The 19,953-nt window shown below is 53.0% G+C and overlaps 2 protein-coding genes across 3 annotated transcripts in view; both read right to left on the reverse strand.

Annotated features, from left to right (window-relative positions):
• The window catches only part of LOC132383989 (cystatin-2-like), a 164,565-nt gene extending 147,227 nt beyond the window's left edge, over positions 1-17,338 (reverse strand). Inside the window, exon 1 of one of the 2 annotated variants that reach the window (XM_059955236.1) lies at positions 16,778-17,338. In XM_059955236.1, coding sequence (XP_059811219.1) covers positions 16,778-17,206 — 429 coding nt within the window. In that variant the 5' untranslated portion in view covers positions 17,207-17,338. The remainder of the gene's footprint in view (positions 1-16,777) is intronic. The other variant, XM_059955237.1, reaches the window with a different exon arrangement.
• A 1,090-nt stretch (positions 17,339-18,428) lies between these two features.
• The window catches only part of LOC132383991 (dr1-associated corepressor-like), a 36,561-nt gene continuing 35,036 nt past the window's right edge, over positions 18,429-19,953 (reverse strand). The window contains exon 7 of the mRNA XM_059955239.1: positions 18,429-19,010. Coding sequence (XP_059811222.1) covers positions 18,872-19,010 — 139 coding nt within the window. The 3' untranslated portion in view covers positions 18,429-18,871. The remainder of the gene's footprint in view (positions 19,011-19,953) is intronic.

Consider the following 19,953-nt stretch of genomic DNA (forward strand, 5'->3'; position numbering starts at 1 on the left):
GTGTTATACCCAGTGGTGCCCAGCTTCCCTGTATCACAGTCCAGGATGTGTTATACCCAGTCGAGCCCAGCTCCCCCGTATCCCAGTCCAGGATGTGCTATACCCAGTGGAACCCAACTCCCCCGTATCCCAGTCCAGGATGTGTTATACCCAGCCAAGCCCAACTGCCCCATATCCCAGTCCAGGATGTGTTATACCCAATGAAGCCCAACTGCCCCGTATCCCAGTCCAGGATGTGTTATACCCAATGAAGCCCAACTCCCCCGTATCCCAGTCCAGCATTCCTTACACCCAGTGAAGCCCAACTCCCCCCATATCACAGTCCAGGATGTGTTATACCCAATGAAGGCCTGTTCCCCCGTATCCCAGTACAGGATGTGTTATACGCAGTGAAGCCCAACTCACCCGTATCCCAATCCAGGATGTGTTATACCGAGTGAAGACCAACTCCCCAGTATCCCAGTCCAGGATGTGTTATACCGAGTGAAGCCCAACTCCCCCGTGTACCAGTCCAGAATGAGTTATACCCAGTAAAGCCCAACAACCCGTATCCCAGTCCAGCATTCCTTACACCCAGTGAAGCCCAACTCCCCCCATATCACAGTCCAGGATGTGTTATACCCAGTGAAGCCCAACTGCCCCCGTATCCCAGTCCAGGATGTGTTATACCCAGTGAAGCCCTACTCCCCATTATCACAGTCCAGGATGTGTTAAACCCAGTGAAGCCCAACTGCCCCCGTATCCCAGTCCAGGATGTGTTATACCCAGTGGAGCCCACCTTCCCTGTATCCCAGTCCATGATGTGTTATACGCAGTGAAGCCCAACTCACCCGCATCCCAATCCAGGATGTGTTATACCGAGTGAAGACCAACTCCCCAGTATCCGAGTCCAGTATGTGTTATACCGAGTGAAGCCCAACTCCCCCGTGTCCCAGTCCAGGATGTGTTATACCCAGTGAAGCCCAACTGCCCCCGTATCCCAGTCCAGGATGTGTTATACCCAGTGGAGCCCAACTCCCCCGTATCCTAGTACAGGATGCCCACCTTCCCTGTATCCCAGTCCAGGATGTGTTATACCCAGTGAAGCCCAACTCACCCGTGTCCCAGCCCAGGATTAGTTATACATAGCCAAGCCCAACTCCCCCGTATCCCAGTCCAGGATTTGTTATACCCAGTGGAGCCCAACTCCCCTGTATCTCCGTCCAGGAGATATTAATACGCAGTGAAGCCGAATTCTGCCGTGTCCCAATCCAGGATGTGTTATACCCAGTGGTGCCCAGCTTCCCTGTATCACAGTCCAGGATGTGTTATACCCAGTCGAGCCCAGCTCCCCCGTATCCCAGTCCAGGATGTGCTATACCCAGTGGAACCCAACTCCCCCGTATCCCAGTCCAGGATGTGTTATACCCAGCCAAGCCCAACTGCCCCATATCCCAGTCCAGGATGTGTTATACCCAATGAAGCCCAACTGCCCCGTATCCCAGTCCAGGATGTGTTATACCCAATGAAGCCCAACTCCCCCGTATCCCAGTCCAGCATTCCTTACACCCAGTGAAGCCCAACTCCCCCCATATCACAGTCCAGGATGTGTTATACCCAATGAAGGCCTGTTCCCCCGTATCCCAGTACAGGATGTGTTATACGCAGTGAAGCCCAACTCACCCGTATCCCAATCCAGGATGCGTTATACCGAGTGAAGACCAACTCCCCAGTATCCCAGTCCTGGATGTGTTATACCGAGTGAAGCCCAACTCCCCCGTGTCCCAGTCCAGAATGAGTTATACCCAGTAAAGCCCAACAACCCGTATCCCAGTCCAGCATTCCTTACACCCAGTGAAGCCCAACTCCCCCCATATCACAGTCCAGGATGTGTTATACCCAGTGAAGCCCAACTGCCCCCGTATCCCAGTCCAGGATGTGTTATACCCAGTGAAGCCCTATTCCCAATTATCACAGTCCAGGATGTGTTAAACCCAGTGAAGCCCAACTGCCCCCGTATCCCAGTCCAGGATGTGTTATACCCAGTGGAGCCCACCTTCCCTGTATCCCAGTCCATGATGTGTTATACGCAGTGAAGCCCAACTCACCCGCATCCCAATCCAGGATGTGTTATACCGAGTGAAGACCAACTCCCCAGTATCCGAGTCCAGTATGTGTTATACCGAGTGAAGCCCAACTCCCCCGTGTCCCAGTCCAGGATGTGTTATACCCAGTGAAGCCCAACTGCCCCCGTATCCCAGTCCAGGATGTGTTATACCCAGTGAAGCCCAACTCCCCCGTGTCCCAGCCCAGGTTTAGTTATACATAGCCAAGCCCAACTCCCCCGTATCCCAGTCCAGGATTTGTTATACCCAGTGGAGCCCAACTCCCCTGTATCTCCGTCCAGGAGATATTAATACGCAGTGAAGCCGAATTCTGCCGTGTCCCAATCCAGGATGTGTTATACCCAGTGGTGCCCAGCTTCCCTGTATCACAGTCCAGGATGTGTTATACCCAGTCGAGCCCAGCTCCCCCGTATCCCAGTCCAGGATGTGCTATACCCAGTGGAACCCAACTCCCCCGTATCCCAGTCCAGGATGTGTTATACCCAGCCAAGCCCAACTGCCCCATATCCCAGTCCAGGATGTGTTATACCCAATGAAGCCCAACTGCCCCGTATCCCAGTCCAGGATGTGTTATACCCAATGAAGCCCAACTCCCCCGTATCCCAGTCCAGCATTCCTTACACCCAGTGAAGCCCAACTCCCCCCATATCACAGTCCAGGATGTGTTATACCCAATGAAGGCCTGTTCCCCCGTATCCCAGTACAGGATGTGTTATACGCAGTGAAGCCCAACTCACCCGTATCCCAATCCAGGATGCGTTATACCGAGTGAAGACCAACTCCCCAGTATCCCAGTCCAGGATGTGTTATACCGAGTGAAGCCCAACTCCCCCGTGTCCCAGTCCAGAATGAGTTATACCCAGTAAAGCCCAACAACCCGTATCCCAGTCCAGCATTCCTTACACCCAGTGAAGCCCAACTCCCCCCATATCACAGTCCAGGATGTGTTATACCCAGTGAAGCCCAACTGCCCCCGTATCCCAGTCCAGGATGTGTTATACCCAGTGAAGCCCTATTCCCAATTATCACAGTCCAGGATGTGTTAAACCCAGTGAAGCCCAACTGCCCCCGTATCCCAGTCCAGGATGTGTTATACCCAGTGGAGCCCACCTTCCCTGTATCCCAGTCCATGATGTGTTATACGCAGTGAAGCCCAACTCACCCGCATCCCAATCCAGGATGTGTTATACCGAGTGAAGACCAACTCCCCAGTATCCGAGTCCAGTATGTGTTATACCGAGTGAAGCCCAACTCCCCCGTGTCCCAGTCCAGGATGTGTTATACCCAGTGAAGCCCAACTGCCCCCGTATCCCAGTCCAGGATGTGTTATACCCAGTGGAGCGCAGCTCCCCCGTATCCCAGTCCAGGATGTGCTATACCCAGTGGAACCCAACTCCCCCGTATCCCAGTCCAGGATGTGTTATACCCAGTGAAGCCCAACTGCCCCCGTATCACAGTCCAGGATGTGTTATACATAGCCAAGCCCAACTCCCCCGTATCCCAGTCCAGGATTTGTTATACCCAGTGGAGCCCAACTCCCCTGTATCTCCGTCCAGGACATATTAATACGCAGTGAAGCCCAATTCTGCCGTGTCCCAATCCAGGATGTGTTATACCCAGTGGTGCCCAGCTTCCCTGTATCACAGTCCAGGATGTGTTATACCCAGTCGAGCCCAGCTCCCCCGTATCCCAGTCCAGGATGTGCTATACCCAGTGGAACCCAACTCCCCCGTATCCCAGTCCAGGATGTGTTATACCCAGTGAAGCCCAACTGCCCCCGTATCCCAGTCCAGGATGTGTTATAGCCAGTGGAGCCCAGCTCCCCCGTATCCCAGTCCAGGATGTGTTATACCCAGTGGAGCCCAACTCCCCCGTATCCTAGTACAGGATGCCCACCTTCCCTGTATCCCAGTCCAGGATGTGTTATACCCAGTGAAGCCCAACTCCCCCGTGTCCCAGCCCAGGATTAGTTATACATAGCCAAGCCCAACTCCCCCGTATCCCAGTCCAGGATTTGTTATACCCAGTGGAGCCCAACTCCCCTGTATCTCCGTCCAGGACATATTAATACGCAGTGAAGCCGAATTCTGCCGTGTCCCAATCCAGGATGTGTTATACCCAGTGGTGCCCAGCTTCCCTGTATCACAGTCCAGGATGTGTTATACCCAGTCGAGCCCAGCTCCCCCGTATCCCAGTCCAGGATGTGCTATACCCAGTGGAACCCAACTCCCCCGTATCCCAGTCCAGGATGTGTTATACCCAGCCAAGCCCAACTGCCCCATATCCCAGTCCAGGATGTGTTATACCCAATGAAGCCCAACTGCCCCGTATCCCAGTCCAGGATGTGTTATACCCAATGAAGCCCAACTCCCCCGTATCCCAGTCCAGCATTCCTTACACCCAGTGAAGCCCAACTCCCCCCATATCACAGTCCAGGATGTGTTATACCCAATGAAGGCCTGTTCCCCCGTATCCCAGTACAGGATGTGTTATACGCAGTGAAGCCCAACTCACCCGTATCCCAATCCAGGATGTGTTATACCGAGTGAAGACCAACTCCCCAGTATCCCAGTCCAGGATGTGTTATACCGAGTGAAGCCCAACTCCCCCGTGTCCCAGTCCAGAATGAGTTATACCCAGTAAAGCCCAACAACCCGTATCCCAGTCCAGCATTCCTTACACCCAGTGAAGCCCAACTCCCCCCATATCACAGTCCAGGATGTGTTATACCCAGTGAAGCCCAACTGCCCCCGTATCCCAGTCCAGGATGTGTTATACCCAGTGAAGCCCTACTCCCCATTATCACAGTCCAGGATGTGTTAAACCCAGTGAAGCCCAACTGCCCCCGTATCCCAGTCCAGGATGTGTTATACCCAGTGGAGCCCACCTTCCCTGTATCCCAGTCCATGATGTGTTATACGCAGTGAAGCCCAACTCACCCGCATCCCAATCCAGGATGTGTTATACCGAGTGAAGACCAACTCCCCAGTATCCGAGTCCAGTATGTGTTATACCGAGTGAAGCCCAACTCCCCCGTGTCCCAGTCCAGGATGTGTTATACCCAGTGGAGCCCAACTCCCCTGTATCTCCGTCCAGGACATATTAATACGCAGTGAAGCCGAATTCTGCCGTGTCCCAATCCAGGATGTGTTATACCCAGTGGTGCCCAGCTTCCCTGTATCACAGTCCAGGATGTGTTATACCCAGTCGAGCCCAGCTCCCCCGTATCCCAGTCCAGGATGTGCTATACCCAGTGGAACCCAACTCCCCCGTATCCCAGTCCAGGATGTGTTATACCCAGCCAAGCCCAACTGCCCCATATCCCAGTCCAGGATGTGTTATACCCAATGAAGCCCAACTGCCCCGTATCCCAGTCCAGGATGTGTTATACCCAATGAAGCCCAACTCCCCCGTATCCCAGTCCAGCATTCCTTACACCCAGTGAAGCCCAACTCCCCCCATATCACAGTCCAGGATGTGTTATACCCAATGAAGGCCTGTTCCCCCGTATCCCAGTACAGGATGTGTTATACGCAGTGAAGCCCAACTCACCCGTATCCCAATCCAGGATGTGTTATACCGAGTGAAGACCAACTCCCCAGTATCCCAGTCCAGGATGTGTTATACCGAGTGAAGCCCAACTCCCCCGTGTCCCAGTCCAGAATGAGTTATACCCAGTAAAGCCCAACAACCCGTATCCCAGTCCAGCATTCCTTACACCCAGTGAAGCCCAACTCCCCCCATATCACAGTCCAGGATGTGTTATACCCAGTGAAGCCCAACTGCCCCCGTATCCCAGTCCAGGATGTGTTATACCCAGTGAAGCCCTACTCCCCATTATCACAGTCCAGGATCTGTTAAACCCAGTGAAGCCCAACTGCCCCCGTATCCCAGTCCAGGATGTGTTATACCCAGTGGAGCCCACCTTCCCTGTATCCCAGTCCAGGATGTGTTATACCCAGTGAAGCCCAACTCCCCCGTGTCCCAGCCCAGGATTAGTTATACATAGCCAAGCCCAACTCCCCCGTATCCCAGTCCAGGATTTGTTATACCCAGTGGAGCCCAACTCCCCTGTATCTCCGTCCAGGACATATTAATACGCAGTGAAGCCGAATTCTGCCGTGTCCCAATCCAGGATGTGTTATACCCAGTGGTGCCCAGCTTCCCTGTATCACAGTCCAGGATGTGTTATACCCAGTCGAGCCCAGCTCCCCCGTATCCCAGTCCAGGATGTGCTATACCCAGTGGAACCCAACTCCCCCGTATCCCAGTCCAGGATGTGTTATACCCAGCCAAGCCCAACTGCCCCATATCCCAGTCCAGGATGTGTTATACCCAGTGAAGCCCAACTGCCCCCGTATCCCAGTCCAGGATGTGTTATAGCCAGTGGAGCCCAGCTCCCCCGTATCCCAGTCCAGGATGTGTTATACCCAGTGGAGCCCAACTCCCCCGTATCCTAGTACAGGATGCCCACCTTCCCTGTATCCCAGTCCAGGATGTGTTATACCCAGTGAAGCCCAACTCCCCCGTGTCCCAGCCCAGGATTAGTTATACATAGCCAAGCCCAACTCCCCCGTATCCCAGTCCAGGATTTGTTATACCCAGTGGAGCCCAACTCCCCTGTATCTCCGTCCAGGACATATTAATACGCAGTGAAGCCGAATTCTGCCGTGTCCCAATCCAGGATGTGTTATACCCAGTGGTGCCCAGCTTTCCTGTATCACAGTCCAGGATGTGTTATACCCAGTCGAGCCCAGCTCCCCCGTATCCCAGTCCAGGATGTGCTATACCCAGTGGAACCCAACTCCCCCGTATCCCAGTCCAGGATGTGTTATACCCAGCCAAGCCCAACTGCCCCATATCCCAGTCCAGGATGTGTTATACCCAATGAAGCCCAACTGCCCCGTATCCCAGTCCAGGATGTGTTATACCCAATGAAGCCCAACTCCCCCGTATCCCAGTCCAGCATTCCTTACACCCAGTGAAGCCCAACTCCCCCCATATCACAGTCCAGGATGTGTTATACCCAATGAAGGCCTGTTCCCCCGTATCCCAGTACAGGATGTGTTATACGCAGTGAAGCCCAACTCACCCGCATCCCAATCCAGGATGTGTTATACCGAGTGAAGACCAACTCCCCAGTATCCGAGTCCAGTATGTGTTATACCGAGTGAAGCCCAACTCCCCCGTGTCCCAGTCCAGGATGTGTTATACCCAGTGAAGCCCAACTGCCCCCGTATCCCAGTCCAGGATGTGTTATACCCAGTGGAGCGCAGCTCCCCCGTATCCCAGTCCAGGATGTGCTATACCCAGTGGAACCCAACTCCCCCGTATCCCAGTCCAGGATGTGTTATACCCAGTGAAGCCCAACTGCCCCCGTATCACAGTCCAGGATGTGTTATACATAGCCAAGCCCAACTCCCCCGTATCCCAGTCCAGGATTTGTTATACCCAGTGGAGCCCAACTCCCCTGTATCTCCGTCCAGGACATATTAATACGCAGTGAAGCCCAATTCTGCCGTGTCCCAATCCAGGATGTGTTATACCCAGTGGTGCCCAGCTTCCCTGTATCACAGTCCAGGATGTGTTATACCCAGTCGAGCCCAGCTCCCCCGTATCCCAGTCCAGGATGTGCTATACCCAGTGGAACCCAACTCCCCCGTATCCCAGTCCAGGATGTGTTATACCCAGCCAAGCCCAACTGCCCCCGTATCCCAGTCCAGGATGTGTTATACCCAGTGGAGCGCAGCTCCCCCGTATCCCAGTCCAGGATGTGCTATACCCAGTGGAACCCAACTCCCCCGTATCCCAGTCCAGGATGTGTTATACCCAATGAAGCCCAACTCCCCCTTATCCCAGTACAGGATGTGTTATACCCAGTGGAGCCCACCTTCCCTGTATCCCAGTCAAGGATGTGTTATACCCAGTGGAGCCCTGCTCCCCCGTATCCCAGTCCAGGATGAGTTATACCCAGTGGATCCCAACTGCACCGTATCTCAGTCCAGGATGTTTTATACCCAGTGGAGCCCTGTTCCCCCGTATCCCAGCCCAGGATGTGTTATACCCAGTGGAACCCAACTCCCCCGTATCCCAGTCCAGGATGTGTTATACCCAGCCAAGCCCAACTGCCCCATATCCCAGTCCAGGATGTGTTATACCCAGTGAAGCCCAACTGCCCCCGTATCCCAGTCCAGGATGTGTTATAGCCAGTGGAGCCCAGCTCCCCCGTATCCCAGTCCAGGATGTGTTATACCCAGTGGAGCCCAACTCCCCCGTATCCTAGTACAGGATGCCCACCTTCCCTGTATCCCAGTCCAGGATGTGTTATACCCAGTGAAGCCCAACTCCCCCGTGTCCCAGCCCAGGATTAGTTATACATAGCCAAGCCCAACTCCCCCGTATCCCAGTCCAGGATTTGTTATACCCAGTGGAGCCCAACTCCCCTGTATCTCCGTCCAGGACATATTAATACGCAGTGAAGCCGAATTCTGCCGTGTCCCAATCCAGGATGTGTTATACCCAGTGGTGCCCAGCTTTCCTGTATCACAGTCCAGGATGTGTTATACCCAGTCGAGCCCAGCTCCCCCGTATCCCAGTCCAGGATGTGCTATACCCAGTGGAACCCAACTCCCCCGTATCCCAGTCCAGGATGTGTTATACCCAGCCAAGCCCAACTGCCCCATATCCCAGTCCAGGATGTGTTATACCCAATGAAGCCCAACTGCCCCGTATCCCAGTCCAGGATGTGTTATACCCAATGAAGCCCAACTCCCCCGTATCCCAGTCCAGCATTCCTTACACCCAGTGAAGCCCAACTCCCCCCATATCACAGTCCAGGATGTGTTATACCCAATGAAGGCCTGTTCCCCCGTATCCCAGTACAGGATGTGTTATACGCAGTGAAGCCCAACTCACCCGCATCCCAATCCAGGATGTGTTATACCGAGTGAAGACCAACTCCCCAGTATCCGAGTCCAGTATGTGTTATACCGAGTGAAGCCCAACTCCCCCGTGTCCCAGTCCAGGATGTGTTATACCCAGTGAAGCCCAACTGCCCCCGTATCCCAGTCCAGGATGTGTTATACCCAGTGGAGCGCAGCTCCCCCGTATCCCAGTCCAGGATGTGCTATACCCAGTGGAACCCAACTCCCCCGTATCCCAGTCCAGGATGTGTTATACCCAGTGAAGCCCAACTGCCCCCGTATCACAGTCCAGGATGTGTTATACATAGCCAAGCCCAACTCCCCCGTATCCCAGTCCAGGATTTGTTATACCCAGTGGAGCCCAACTCCCCTGTATCTCCGTCCAGGACATATTAATACGCAGTGAAGCCCAATTCTGCCGTGTCCCAATCCAGGATGTGTTATACCCAGTGGTGCCCAGCTTCCCTGTATCACAGTCCAGGATGTGTTATACCCAGTCGAGCCCAGCTCCCCCGTATCCCAGTCCAGGATGTGCTATACCCAGTGGAACCCAACTCCCCCGTATCCCAGTCCAGGATGTGTTATACCCAGCCAAGCCCAACTGCCCCCGTATCCCAGTCCAGGATGTGTTATACCCAGTGGAGCGCAGCTCCCCCGTATCCCAGTCCAGGATGTGCTATACCCAGTGGAACCCAACTCCCCCGTATCCCAGTCCAGGATGTGTTATACCCAATGAAGCCCAACTCCCCCTTATCCCAGTACAGGATGTGTTATACCCAGTGGAGCCCACCTTCCCTGTATCCCAGTCAAGGATGTGTTATACCCAGTGGAGCCCTGCTCCCCCGTATCCCAGTCCAGGATGAGTTATACCCAGTGGATCCCAACTGCACCGTATCTCAGTCCAGGATGTTTTATACCCAGTGGAGCCCTGTTCCCCCGTATCCCAGCCCAGGATGTGTTATACCCAGTGGAACCCAACTCCCCCGTATTCCGCACCAGGATGTGTTATACCCAGTGAAGCCCAACTGCCCCCGTATCACAGTCCAGGATGTGTTATACATAGCCAAGCCCAACTCCCCCGTATCCCAGTCCAGGATTTGTTATACCCAGTGGAGCCCAACTCCCCTGTATCTCCGTCCAGGACATATTAATAAGCAGTGAAGCCCAATTCTGCCGTGTCCCAATCCAGGATGTGTTATACCCAGTGGTGCCCAGCTTCCCTGTATCACAGTCCAGGATGTGTTATACCCAGTCGAGCCCAGCTCCCCCGTATCCCAGTCCAGGATGTGCTATACCCAGTGGAACCCAACTCCCCCGTATCCCAGTCCAGGATGTGTTATACCCAGCCAAGCCCAACTGCCCCCGTATCCCAGTCCAGGATGTGTTATACCCAGTGGAGCGCAGCTCCCCCGTATCCCAGTCCAGGATGTGCTATACCCAGTGGAACCCAACTCCCCCGTATCCCAGTCCAGGATGTGTTATACCCAGTGAAGCCCAACTGCCCCCGTATCCCAGTCCAGGATGTGTTATAGCCAGTGGAGCCCAGCTCCCCCGTATCCCAGTCCATGATGTGCTATACCCAGTGGAACCCAACTCCCCCGTATCCCAGTCCAGGATGTGTTATACCCAATGAAGCCCAACTCCCCCTTATCCCAGTACAGGATGTGTTATACCCAGTGGAGCCCACCTTCCCTGTATCCCAGTCAAGGATGTGTTATACCCAGTGGAGCCCTGCTCCCCCGTATCCCAGTCCAGGATGAGTTATACCCAGTGGATCCCAACTGCACCGTATCTCAGTCCAGGATGTTTTATACCCAGTGGAGCCCTGTTCCCCCGTATCCCAGCCCAGGATGTGTTATACCCAGTGGAACCCAACTCCCCCGTATTCCGCACCAGGATGTGTTATACCTAGTGGAGCCCACCTTCCCTGTATCCCAGTCCAGGATGTGTTATACCCAGTGGAGCCCTGCTCCCCCGTATCCCAGTCCAGGATGAGTTATACCCAGTGGATCCCAACTGCACCGTATCTCAGTACAGGATGTTTTATACTGAGTGGAGCCCTGTTCCCCCGTATCCCAGCCCAGGATGTGTTATTCCCAGTGGAACCCAACTCCCCCGTATTCCGTTCCAGGATGTGTTATACCCAGTGAAGCCCAACTCCCCCGTGTCCCAGCCCAGGATTAGTTATACATAGCCAAGCCCAACTCCCCCGTATCCCAGTCCAGGATTTGTTATACCCAGTGGAGCCCAACTGCCCCCTATCTCAGTCCAGGATGTTTTATACCCAGTGGAGCCCTGTTACCCCGTATCCGAGTCCAGGATGTGCTATACCCAGTGGAACCCAACTCCCCCGTATCCCAGTCCAGGATGTGTTATACCCGGCCAAGCCCAACTGCCCCATATCCCAGTCCAGGATGTGTTATACCCAATGAAGCCCAACTGCCCCGTATCCCAGTCCAGGATGTGTTATACCCAATGAAGCCCTACTCCCCCGTATCCCAGTCCAGCATTCCTTACACCCAGTGAAGCCCAACTCCCCCCATATCACAGTCCAGGATGTGTTATACCCAATGAAGGCCTGTTCCCCCGTATCCCAGTCCAGCATTCCTTACACCCAGTGAAGCCCAACTCACCCGTATCCCAATCCAGGATGTGTTATACCGAGTGAAGACCAACTCCCCAGTATCCCAGTCCAGGATGTGTTATACCGAGTGAAGCCCAACTCCCCCGTGTCCCAGTCCAGAATGAGTTATACCCAGTAAAGCCCAACAACCCGTATCCCAGTCCAGCATTCCTTACACCCAGTGAAGCCCAACTCCCCCCATATCACAGTCCAGGATGTGTTATACCCAGTGAAGCCCAACTGCCCCCGTATCCCAGTCCAGGATGTGTTATACCCAGTGAAGCCCTACTCCCCATTATCACAGTCCAGGATGTGTTAAACCCAGTGAAGCCCAACTGCCCCCGTATCCCAGTCCAGGATGTGTTATACCCAGTGGAGCCCACCTTCCCTGTATCCCAGTCCATGATGTGTTATACGCAGTGAAGCCCAACTCACCCGCATCCCAATCCAGGATGTGTTATACCGAGTGAAGACCAACTCCCCAGTATCCGAGTCCAGTATGTGTTATACCGAGTGAAGCCCAACTCCCCCGTGTCCCAGTCCAGGATGTGTTATACCCAGTGAAGCCCAACTGCCCCCGTATCCCAGTCCAGGATGTGTTATACCCAGTGGAGCCCAACTCCCCCGTATCCTAGTACAGGATGCCCACCTTCCCTGTATCCCAGTCCAGGATGTGTTATACCCAGTGAAGCCCAACTCCCCCGTGTCCCAGCCCAGGATTAGTTATACATAGCCAATCCCAACTCCCCCGTATCCCAGTCCAGGATTTGTTATACCCAGTGGAGCCCAACTCCCCTGTATCTCCGTCCAGGACATATTAATACGCAGTGAAGCCGAATTCTGCCGTGTCCCAATCCAGGATGTGTTATACCCAGTGGTGCCCAGCTTCCCTGTATCACAGTCCAGGATGCGTTATACCCAGTCGAGCCCAGCTCCCCCGTATCCCAGTCCAGGATGTGCTATACCCAGTGGAACCCAACTCCCCTGTATCCCAGTCCAGGATGTGTTATACCCAGCCAAGCCCAACTGCCCCCGTATCCCAGTCCAGGATGTGTTATACCCAGTGGAGCGCAGCTCCCCCGTATCCCAGTCCAGGATGTGCTATACCCAGTGGAACCCAACTCCCCCGTATCCCAGTCCAGGATGTGTTATACCCAGTGAAGCCCAACTGCTCCCGTATCCCAGTCCAGGATGTGTTATACCCAGTGGAGCCCAGCTCCCCCGTATCCCAGTCCATGATGTGCTATACCCAGTGGAACCCAACTCCCCCGTATCCCAGTCCAGGATGTGTTATACCCAGCCAAGCCCAACTGCCCCATATCCCAGTCCAGGATGTGTTATACCCAATGAAGCCCAACTCCCCCTTATCCCAGTACAGGATGTGTTATACCCAGTGGAGCCCACCTTCCCTGTATCCCAGTCAAGGATGTGTTATACCCAGTGGAGCCCTGCTCCCCCGTATCCCAGTCCAGGATGAGTTATACCCAGTGGATCCCAACTGCACCGTATCTCAGTCCAGGATGTTTTATACCCAGTGGAGCCCTGTTCCCCCGTATCCCAGCCCAGGATGTGTTATACCCAGTGGAACCCAACTCCCCCGTATTCCGCACCAGGATGTGTTATACCCAGTGAAGCCCAACTCCCCCGTGTCCCAGCCCAGGATTAGTTATACATAGCCAAGCCCAACTCCCCCGTATCCCAGTCCAGGATTTGTTATACCCAGTGGAGCCCAACTGCCCCCTATCTCAGTCCAGGATGTTTTATACCCAGTGGAGCCCTGTTCCCCCGTATCCCAGTCCAGGATGTGCTATACCCAGTGGAACCCAACTCCCCCGTATCCCAGTACAGGATGTGTTATACCCAGCCAAGCCCAACTCCCCCGTATCCCAGTACAGGATGTGTTATACCCAGTGGAGCCCACCTTCCCTGTATCCCAGTCCAGGATGTGTTATACGCAATGAAGCCCAACTCACCCGTATCCCAATCCAGGATGTGTTATACAGAGTGAAGACCAACTCCCCAGTATCCCAGTCCAGGATGTGTTATACCTAGTGAAGCCCAACTCCCCCGTGTCCCAGTCCAGAATGAGTTATACCCAGTGAAGCCCAACAACCCGTATCCCAGTCCAGCATTCCTTACACCCAGTGAAGCCCAACTCCCCCCATATCACAGTCCAGGATGTGTTATACCCAGTGAAGCCCAACTGCCCCCGTATCCCAGTCCAGGATGTGTTATACCCAGTGAAGCCCAACTGCCCCCGTATCCCAGTCCAGGATGTGTTATACCCAGTGAAGCCCAACAACCCGTATCCCAGTCCAGGTTGTTTTATACCCAGTGGAGCCCAACTCTCCCGTATCTGAGTCCAGGATGAGATCTGATTCCCGTGGAGCCTAAGTATCCCGTATCCCAGTTTGAAGTGGTAATTGATACCTGGTGCCCAACTGCCTTGTCAGTGTATGTATATTTCTCAAAATAATTCCCAGAAGTTTAATGGAGGCTGGAATTTAGAGTGTAGAATTGATAGAATGCTGAGGTTCAAGTGCTTTGTGTTTTGGCCTTAAATCGGGAGTTGAGCTGCTTCTTTGGCCGTTGTTTAATGTTACAGCTTTTAACAGCAGCGTGAGGACTCCTGTATCATTCTCAAGGCTGTTGACTTGTTAACCAGCACGAGGGAGTACACCAGGGCCGTCTCAACTACTCTGCATCTTTCAGAATTAATTATCAAGTTCTTTTACTTGCTGTCAAAGCTCTCAGAGGTGTGGGACCAGAATACATGACTGAATTGCTATCCTTTTATAACACCGCCCTATATTCTATCTGGGTAGCCTCCAACCTAATGGGATGAACAGCAATTTCTTCAGCTTCAGGAAATGCCATCCATCTCACCATTCCCTGCCCATCAACTCCCTCTGGTGCTCCTTTCTCCCATGTCCTTCTACCCTCTCCTATCAGATTTCCCAATCTCCTGCCCTTTATCTCTTTCACCAATCACTTCCCAGCTCCTTAATTTTACCCCCCCCTTCTTAGTCTGGCCTCTCCCCCCTCCCATTCCAGCCCCGATGTAGGGTCCTGGACTGCAATGTTGACCAGTTACTCTTTTCCACAGACACTGCCCAGCCTGCTGAGGTCCTTCAGCATTTTGTGTGTTGCTTTGGATTTCCAGCACCTGCAAATATCTTTGTTCATTTTATAAATCTGCCTGAGCTCGTAGGTCTGCTCAAGACCATTAGGTATCAGAGCAGAACTAAACAACTTGGCCCATCGAGTCTGCTCCACCCTTGCATCCCACTACTCTGAACCCACCTTCTGGATGTTGACTTTCCCTTTGTGGGAAACATCCTCTCCACTTTATTACCTGTGCCTTGAATTTCAACAACCTCCCTCAGAAGAAAATTGGCAGGTCAGTACTTTTTATAAACTAGGCTCCTAACTTGTGGAGCTTGAGGCTTAAAACTATAGGAGAAGCAGGTTCAATTGACACTTTTACGTGCCCGATTAAGACCTATCGAACTTTGCTTTTCACTAACGTAGTTTTTTCTCTTTGTTTTTTACGTTTGTACTTCATCGCATTGTAAACCACTTGGAACTATATTGTCTGTAGCTACACTGCAGTTGTACTGTGAGCAGTTTTGGACCCCTTCCCTCATCAAAGGAAGGACGTGCTGGCATTGGGGACGGCCCTGAAGAGATTCAGAAGAACGATCCCAGGATCCCAGCACTTTAAGGCTTTAGATCTGTACTCATGGAGTTTAGAAGGATGAGGCGGGGATCTTATTTAAATCTACCAAATATTTAAAGTCCTGGACAGAGTGGATGTTTCCTATACAGGGGGATACGAGAGTGTAGGACCAGAGGGCATAGCCTCGGTATAGAGGGACATCTGTTTGAAACAGAGGTGAGGAAAACTGTCTTTAGCCAGAGGGCGTGGAATCTCCGGATTCCTTTGCCACAGACAGCAAAGTCACTGAGTGCATTTAAGGCGCAGGATGATAGGTGTTTGGTTAATCAGGGTGTCAAAAGGTTGGGGTGAGAGTGCAGGAGAATGGAGTTGAGAGGGTCAAACAAATCAGCCATGGTGGCGCTAACAATGGGCCAAATGGCCTAATTGTTTCACGGTCTCACCTATGAAAAGTGCCCTGTAAGTAAGATGCTACTATTAATAGTAATATCCCCTTTGGTTACTGTGTTTGAAAGCGAGCACCAAGAATCAGCTTTACTCTCCGTGGCCACTTTCTGAGAAGGCTCCTGTTTCTAATAAAACGGCCTCTGAGCCTATGTTCGTGGTCGTCTGCCGCTGTGGCTTCTCCAGAGATGCTTTAGTGCACACCGCTGTTATAATGCGTGGTCATCTGACCTCTCTCAGCAACGAGGGGTTTTCGCCACAGATCTCCATGGTAACATAGCTGTCGGCATGATGCAATTTACAGCCTCGGGGTATCAGAGCTCAGCGTTCAGTTGCATCTCCCGTCTGCGTCCTCTCTGTAAACGTGTGGGTCTCCTCCGGGTGCTCCAGTTTCCTCAGAAGTACCATCTAGTGGGTCACTGTAAATCGCAATGCGATTAACCTAGGTTTAAATAGGCTGATGGGCGGTGCACCTCTTTGGGCTGGAAGGCTGTATTTCTCGATAAAATCGCGACTCACTGGAGTGTTTTTTCTTCTCCACGCCATTGTCTGCAAACGGTGAAGTCTGCTGTGTGTGAAGATCCCGGGAGGTGAGCAGTCTCCGAGATACGTCTGGCACCAGCAATCGTCCCACGGTCAACGTGACTTAGACATTTCCTCCCCGTGCTGAAACTGCTGAACCGCTTGACAAAGTCGGCGTGCTTCTCCGCTAGCTGATCAGATATTGGAGATGGACCCAATGGAGGGACCATCCCCACACCACCACCTGTCCCAGCATTATACCCCACTCCGTCCCTAGAGCATTGCCAAAGGATTCAATGTCTCTACTCACTCCTCTGTCCTACTGCTTCCCATCTACTCGACTCCTCCTCTCCACAGCGCTCACCCTTCCTTCTCATCCTCTCAACCCTCCCCTCTCCCCTCACCAGCCCCACCTCCACCACTTCCCTACCACCTCTCTCCCCCTCCCGTCCCTCCCCTACCCCGAGCACCCTCTCCCCACCTGTTCTTGGGCCGATATCACATTCGACACCTCGCTGCGATACGCGTCGTTGGAGTCGCGGTTGAAGGCCTTCACGGCCGTCCTGATCGCTTTCGCCACGTTGGGGGCATCTACGCGCACGTCGTAGCGGCCGCCCGGCATTGGCACTGCCACCGCCTCCGACACCTCCGACGCCAACCCCAGCAACAGAAGCAGCAGCAGCGCCGGGCCCATCGCCACCATCTTCACACGCAGCAAATAATTACAGACCGGGGCGACATCCGCCCCGCCCTCGTCACTTCCGCCCCGCCCTGGTGCCGCCATCTTTCTGCGGGGCGAAACGTCCCACACCGGCCCCATCTTCCCCTCAATCGCAAACGTGAGAAATGTTGCGTTTGCAGGAAATCCAAAGCAACGCAACATACCCCAAACCCCGGAGAAATTCAACATTCATGGAAATTAATAAACAGGCGGCGTTTCGGGCGGAGACCCTTCTCCGTAAGGGAGGCAGGAGAATGGGGTTGAGAGGGTTAATAAATCAGCCCTGATGGAATGGCGTGCAGACTCGATGGGCTGAATGGACTAATTCTACTTTTTGTCTATGAGAAGTTTTATCTATGAGATATTAAAAGTGCTCTTAAATTACTAATAGTAAAATCACCTTTCATATTGGTCGGTTAATGTGTTTGAAAGACAGTAGCAAGGATCAACTTCATTTGCTGCATACACTCAGCCGCCACTTCACTGGATACCTCCTGTACCTAATAATAGTGGCCCCTGAGGGCACGTTTGTGGTCTGCTGCTGTAGCCCATCCACTTCAAGGTTCAACACGTTGTATCTTCTGCACACCACTGTTGTTATTTGAGTTACTGTCACCTCCCTGTCAGCTCAAACCAGTCTGGCCATTCTCCTCTGACCTCTCTCATTGACAAGGTAGTTTCACCCACAGAACCGCCGCTCACTGGGTTAATTTTTGTTTCCCACACCGTTCTCTGTAAACGAGACTGTTGTGCGTGAAGCCCAACTCCCCCGTACCCCAGTACAGCATGTGCTTTCCCCGGATCAATAGTTTCTGAAATACCCAAATCAACCCGTCTGGGCAGCATGCTGTAGTGGACATTCTTCCACATGCTGATGTTTGGTCTGAATTAGGTTGCTGTGCCGATTGGCTGATTAGATATTTGCATTAACAAGCAGGCTCACCAATCAGAGTGACAACTGAGTGCAGAGTGAGTGGACCTTTTCCCCCAGGACAGGCATGGCTAACACAAGGGGGCAGAATTTTGAGGTGGCTGGACGAAAGCATGTCAGAGGGAAGTTCTTTACACAGGACTGATTGTGTGTGGCCGTGCATTTTGACTGTTTGTTCCTCTCCACATATCGATCAAGTTCCTCCAGCACTTTTTGTTTTGAGAGTGTTGCCCTGGCTTTCCAGCATCTGCGCAGTCTCCTGCGGTTAGTTCTTCTTCCTGCCCCTCCCTGGGGCAGTGCCGCCACAAAATGCCAACCGAATCCTCACGGCAGAGGGGAGGGGAGCAAGAACACGATCACAGGATGCCTGCGGTGAGAATTCAACGCTAATCGATCGCCCCACTGCAAATGTTGGGGGGGGGGGGGTGGCAGTCGCTGCTGAGAAACTCCAGGGAGAGAAATAACAAGCAGGGGAAATGATTTAGGACGAATTTACTTTATTCCAAACTTTATTCTGCACATTACTAAAGTTAAAAATTAAAAGAAAGTAATGGCCAACTGAACGTAGGGGGTAAATTCCTTTGTTTCAATACCCGGCTCCTCAAGCCCACCCCGTTCCCCCCGCAGCCCCTCTTTGAGGAGGAAGGGCCATTTACTCAAGAGGGGATGGGTGATTTCTGTGCGCAGATGGACAGAACGAGGGGGTAAAACGAATTAAGAACTGCATCTCAGGAGCAGCAACTAAAACTTGAGTGTGTGGGAAGGGGAGAGGGAGAACCCAAATTAAAATAAAATGAGACAATATGAAAATAATCTGTTGGGGAGGCAGGGAGGGGGTTGGACATACGCACACGTACACACACGCTCGCACTGGGAATAAAATTCTGGTTACCCACTCAGCAAAAGACAACATAAACGCAGAGCTAAGAGTCGTAATCTTCATCCTCGCCATCTTGACTGCCGGTCACCAGGCCAGGAGCGGGCATCGACAGGGCGTGCGTCGCTTGTGCAAACATGGGGGTGGGCAGCACTGGCGGGGGGTTGCTGAAGACGGGCTCAGGGCTGCAACAGACAACGGAAAAGCGCATCAAGGCCTGGCGGGGAGCCTCCGGGGTCACGTTTACTGTACATGCATGCAGAGGCGTTAGACCGCAAGTCAAAGGAGAATCAGGCCATTCAGCCCATCGAGTCTGATTTACTATCCATCTCGATCCCATTTTCCTGTAACCTTTGACGCCCTTTACTAACCAAGAACCTATTAACCTCCGCTTAAATATCAAGTGACTTGCCCTCCACGGCCCCATGAGGCAATGAATTCCCACAGATTTGTCACTCTCTGGCTAAAGAGATTGCTCCACATCTCCATTCTAAAGGGACACCCCTCTATTCTGCGACTGTGGCCTCTATTAGAGGAAATATCCTCTCCATATCCACTCCATCTAGGCATTTCAATATTTCAATGAGAATCTCCCCCCTCCCCTCCCCCCTCTAGCTTTCAAGAAGGAGCTAGATAGGTGTCTTAGGGATATGGGGACAAGGCAGGAACCGGGTATTGATAGTAGATGATCAGCCATGATCTCAAAATGGCGGTGCAGGCTCGAAGGGCTGAATGGTCTACTTCTGCACCTATTGTCTATTGTCCCCCACTCCATCCTTCTAAAATCCAGCGGGTGCAGGCAAATCAACATGGATTTGCTGAAGACAAGAATTTCCATCTCTTATTGCGGATGGAATTAGCAGTAGGAACAAAAGCGATTCACTTGAAGGGATTCTAATTTCCATAGGATGACCGGCAACCTCAGGCCACATCTGGAGTATTGCGTAGAGTTCTGGTCGCCCCACTGTGGGAAGGAAGTTGAGGCTTCAGACGGGGTAGAACAGTCAGCTCCATCACGGGTACTAGCCACCGCAGTACTCAGGGCATCTTCAAGGAGCTGGGCCTCAGAAGAAGGACCCCCACCACCCAGGTCATGCCCTGTTCTCACTGCTACCATCAGGGAGGAGG

This window comes from Hypanus sabinus, chromosome 31 (genome assembly GCF_030144855.1).
Source record: "Hypanus sabinus isolate sHypSab1 chromosome 31, sHypSab1.hap1, whole genome shotgun sequence".
Lineage (NCBI taxonomy): Eukaryota > Metazoa > Chordata > Chondrichthyes > Myliobatiformes > Dasyatidae > Hypanus > Hypanus sabinus.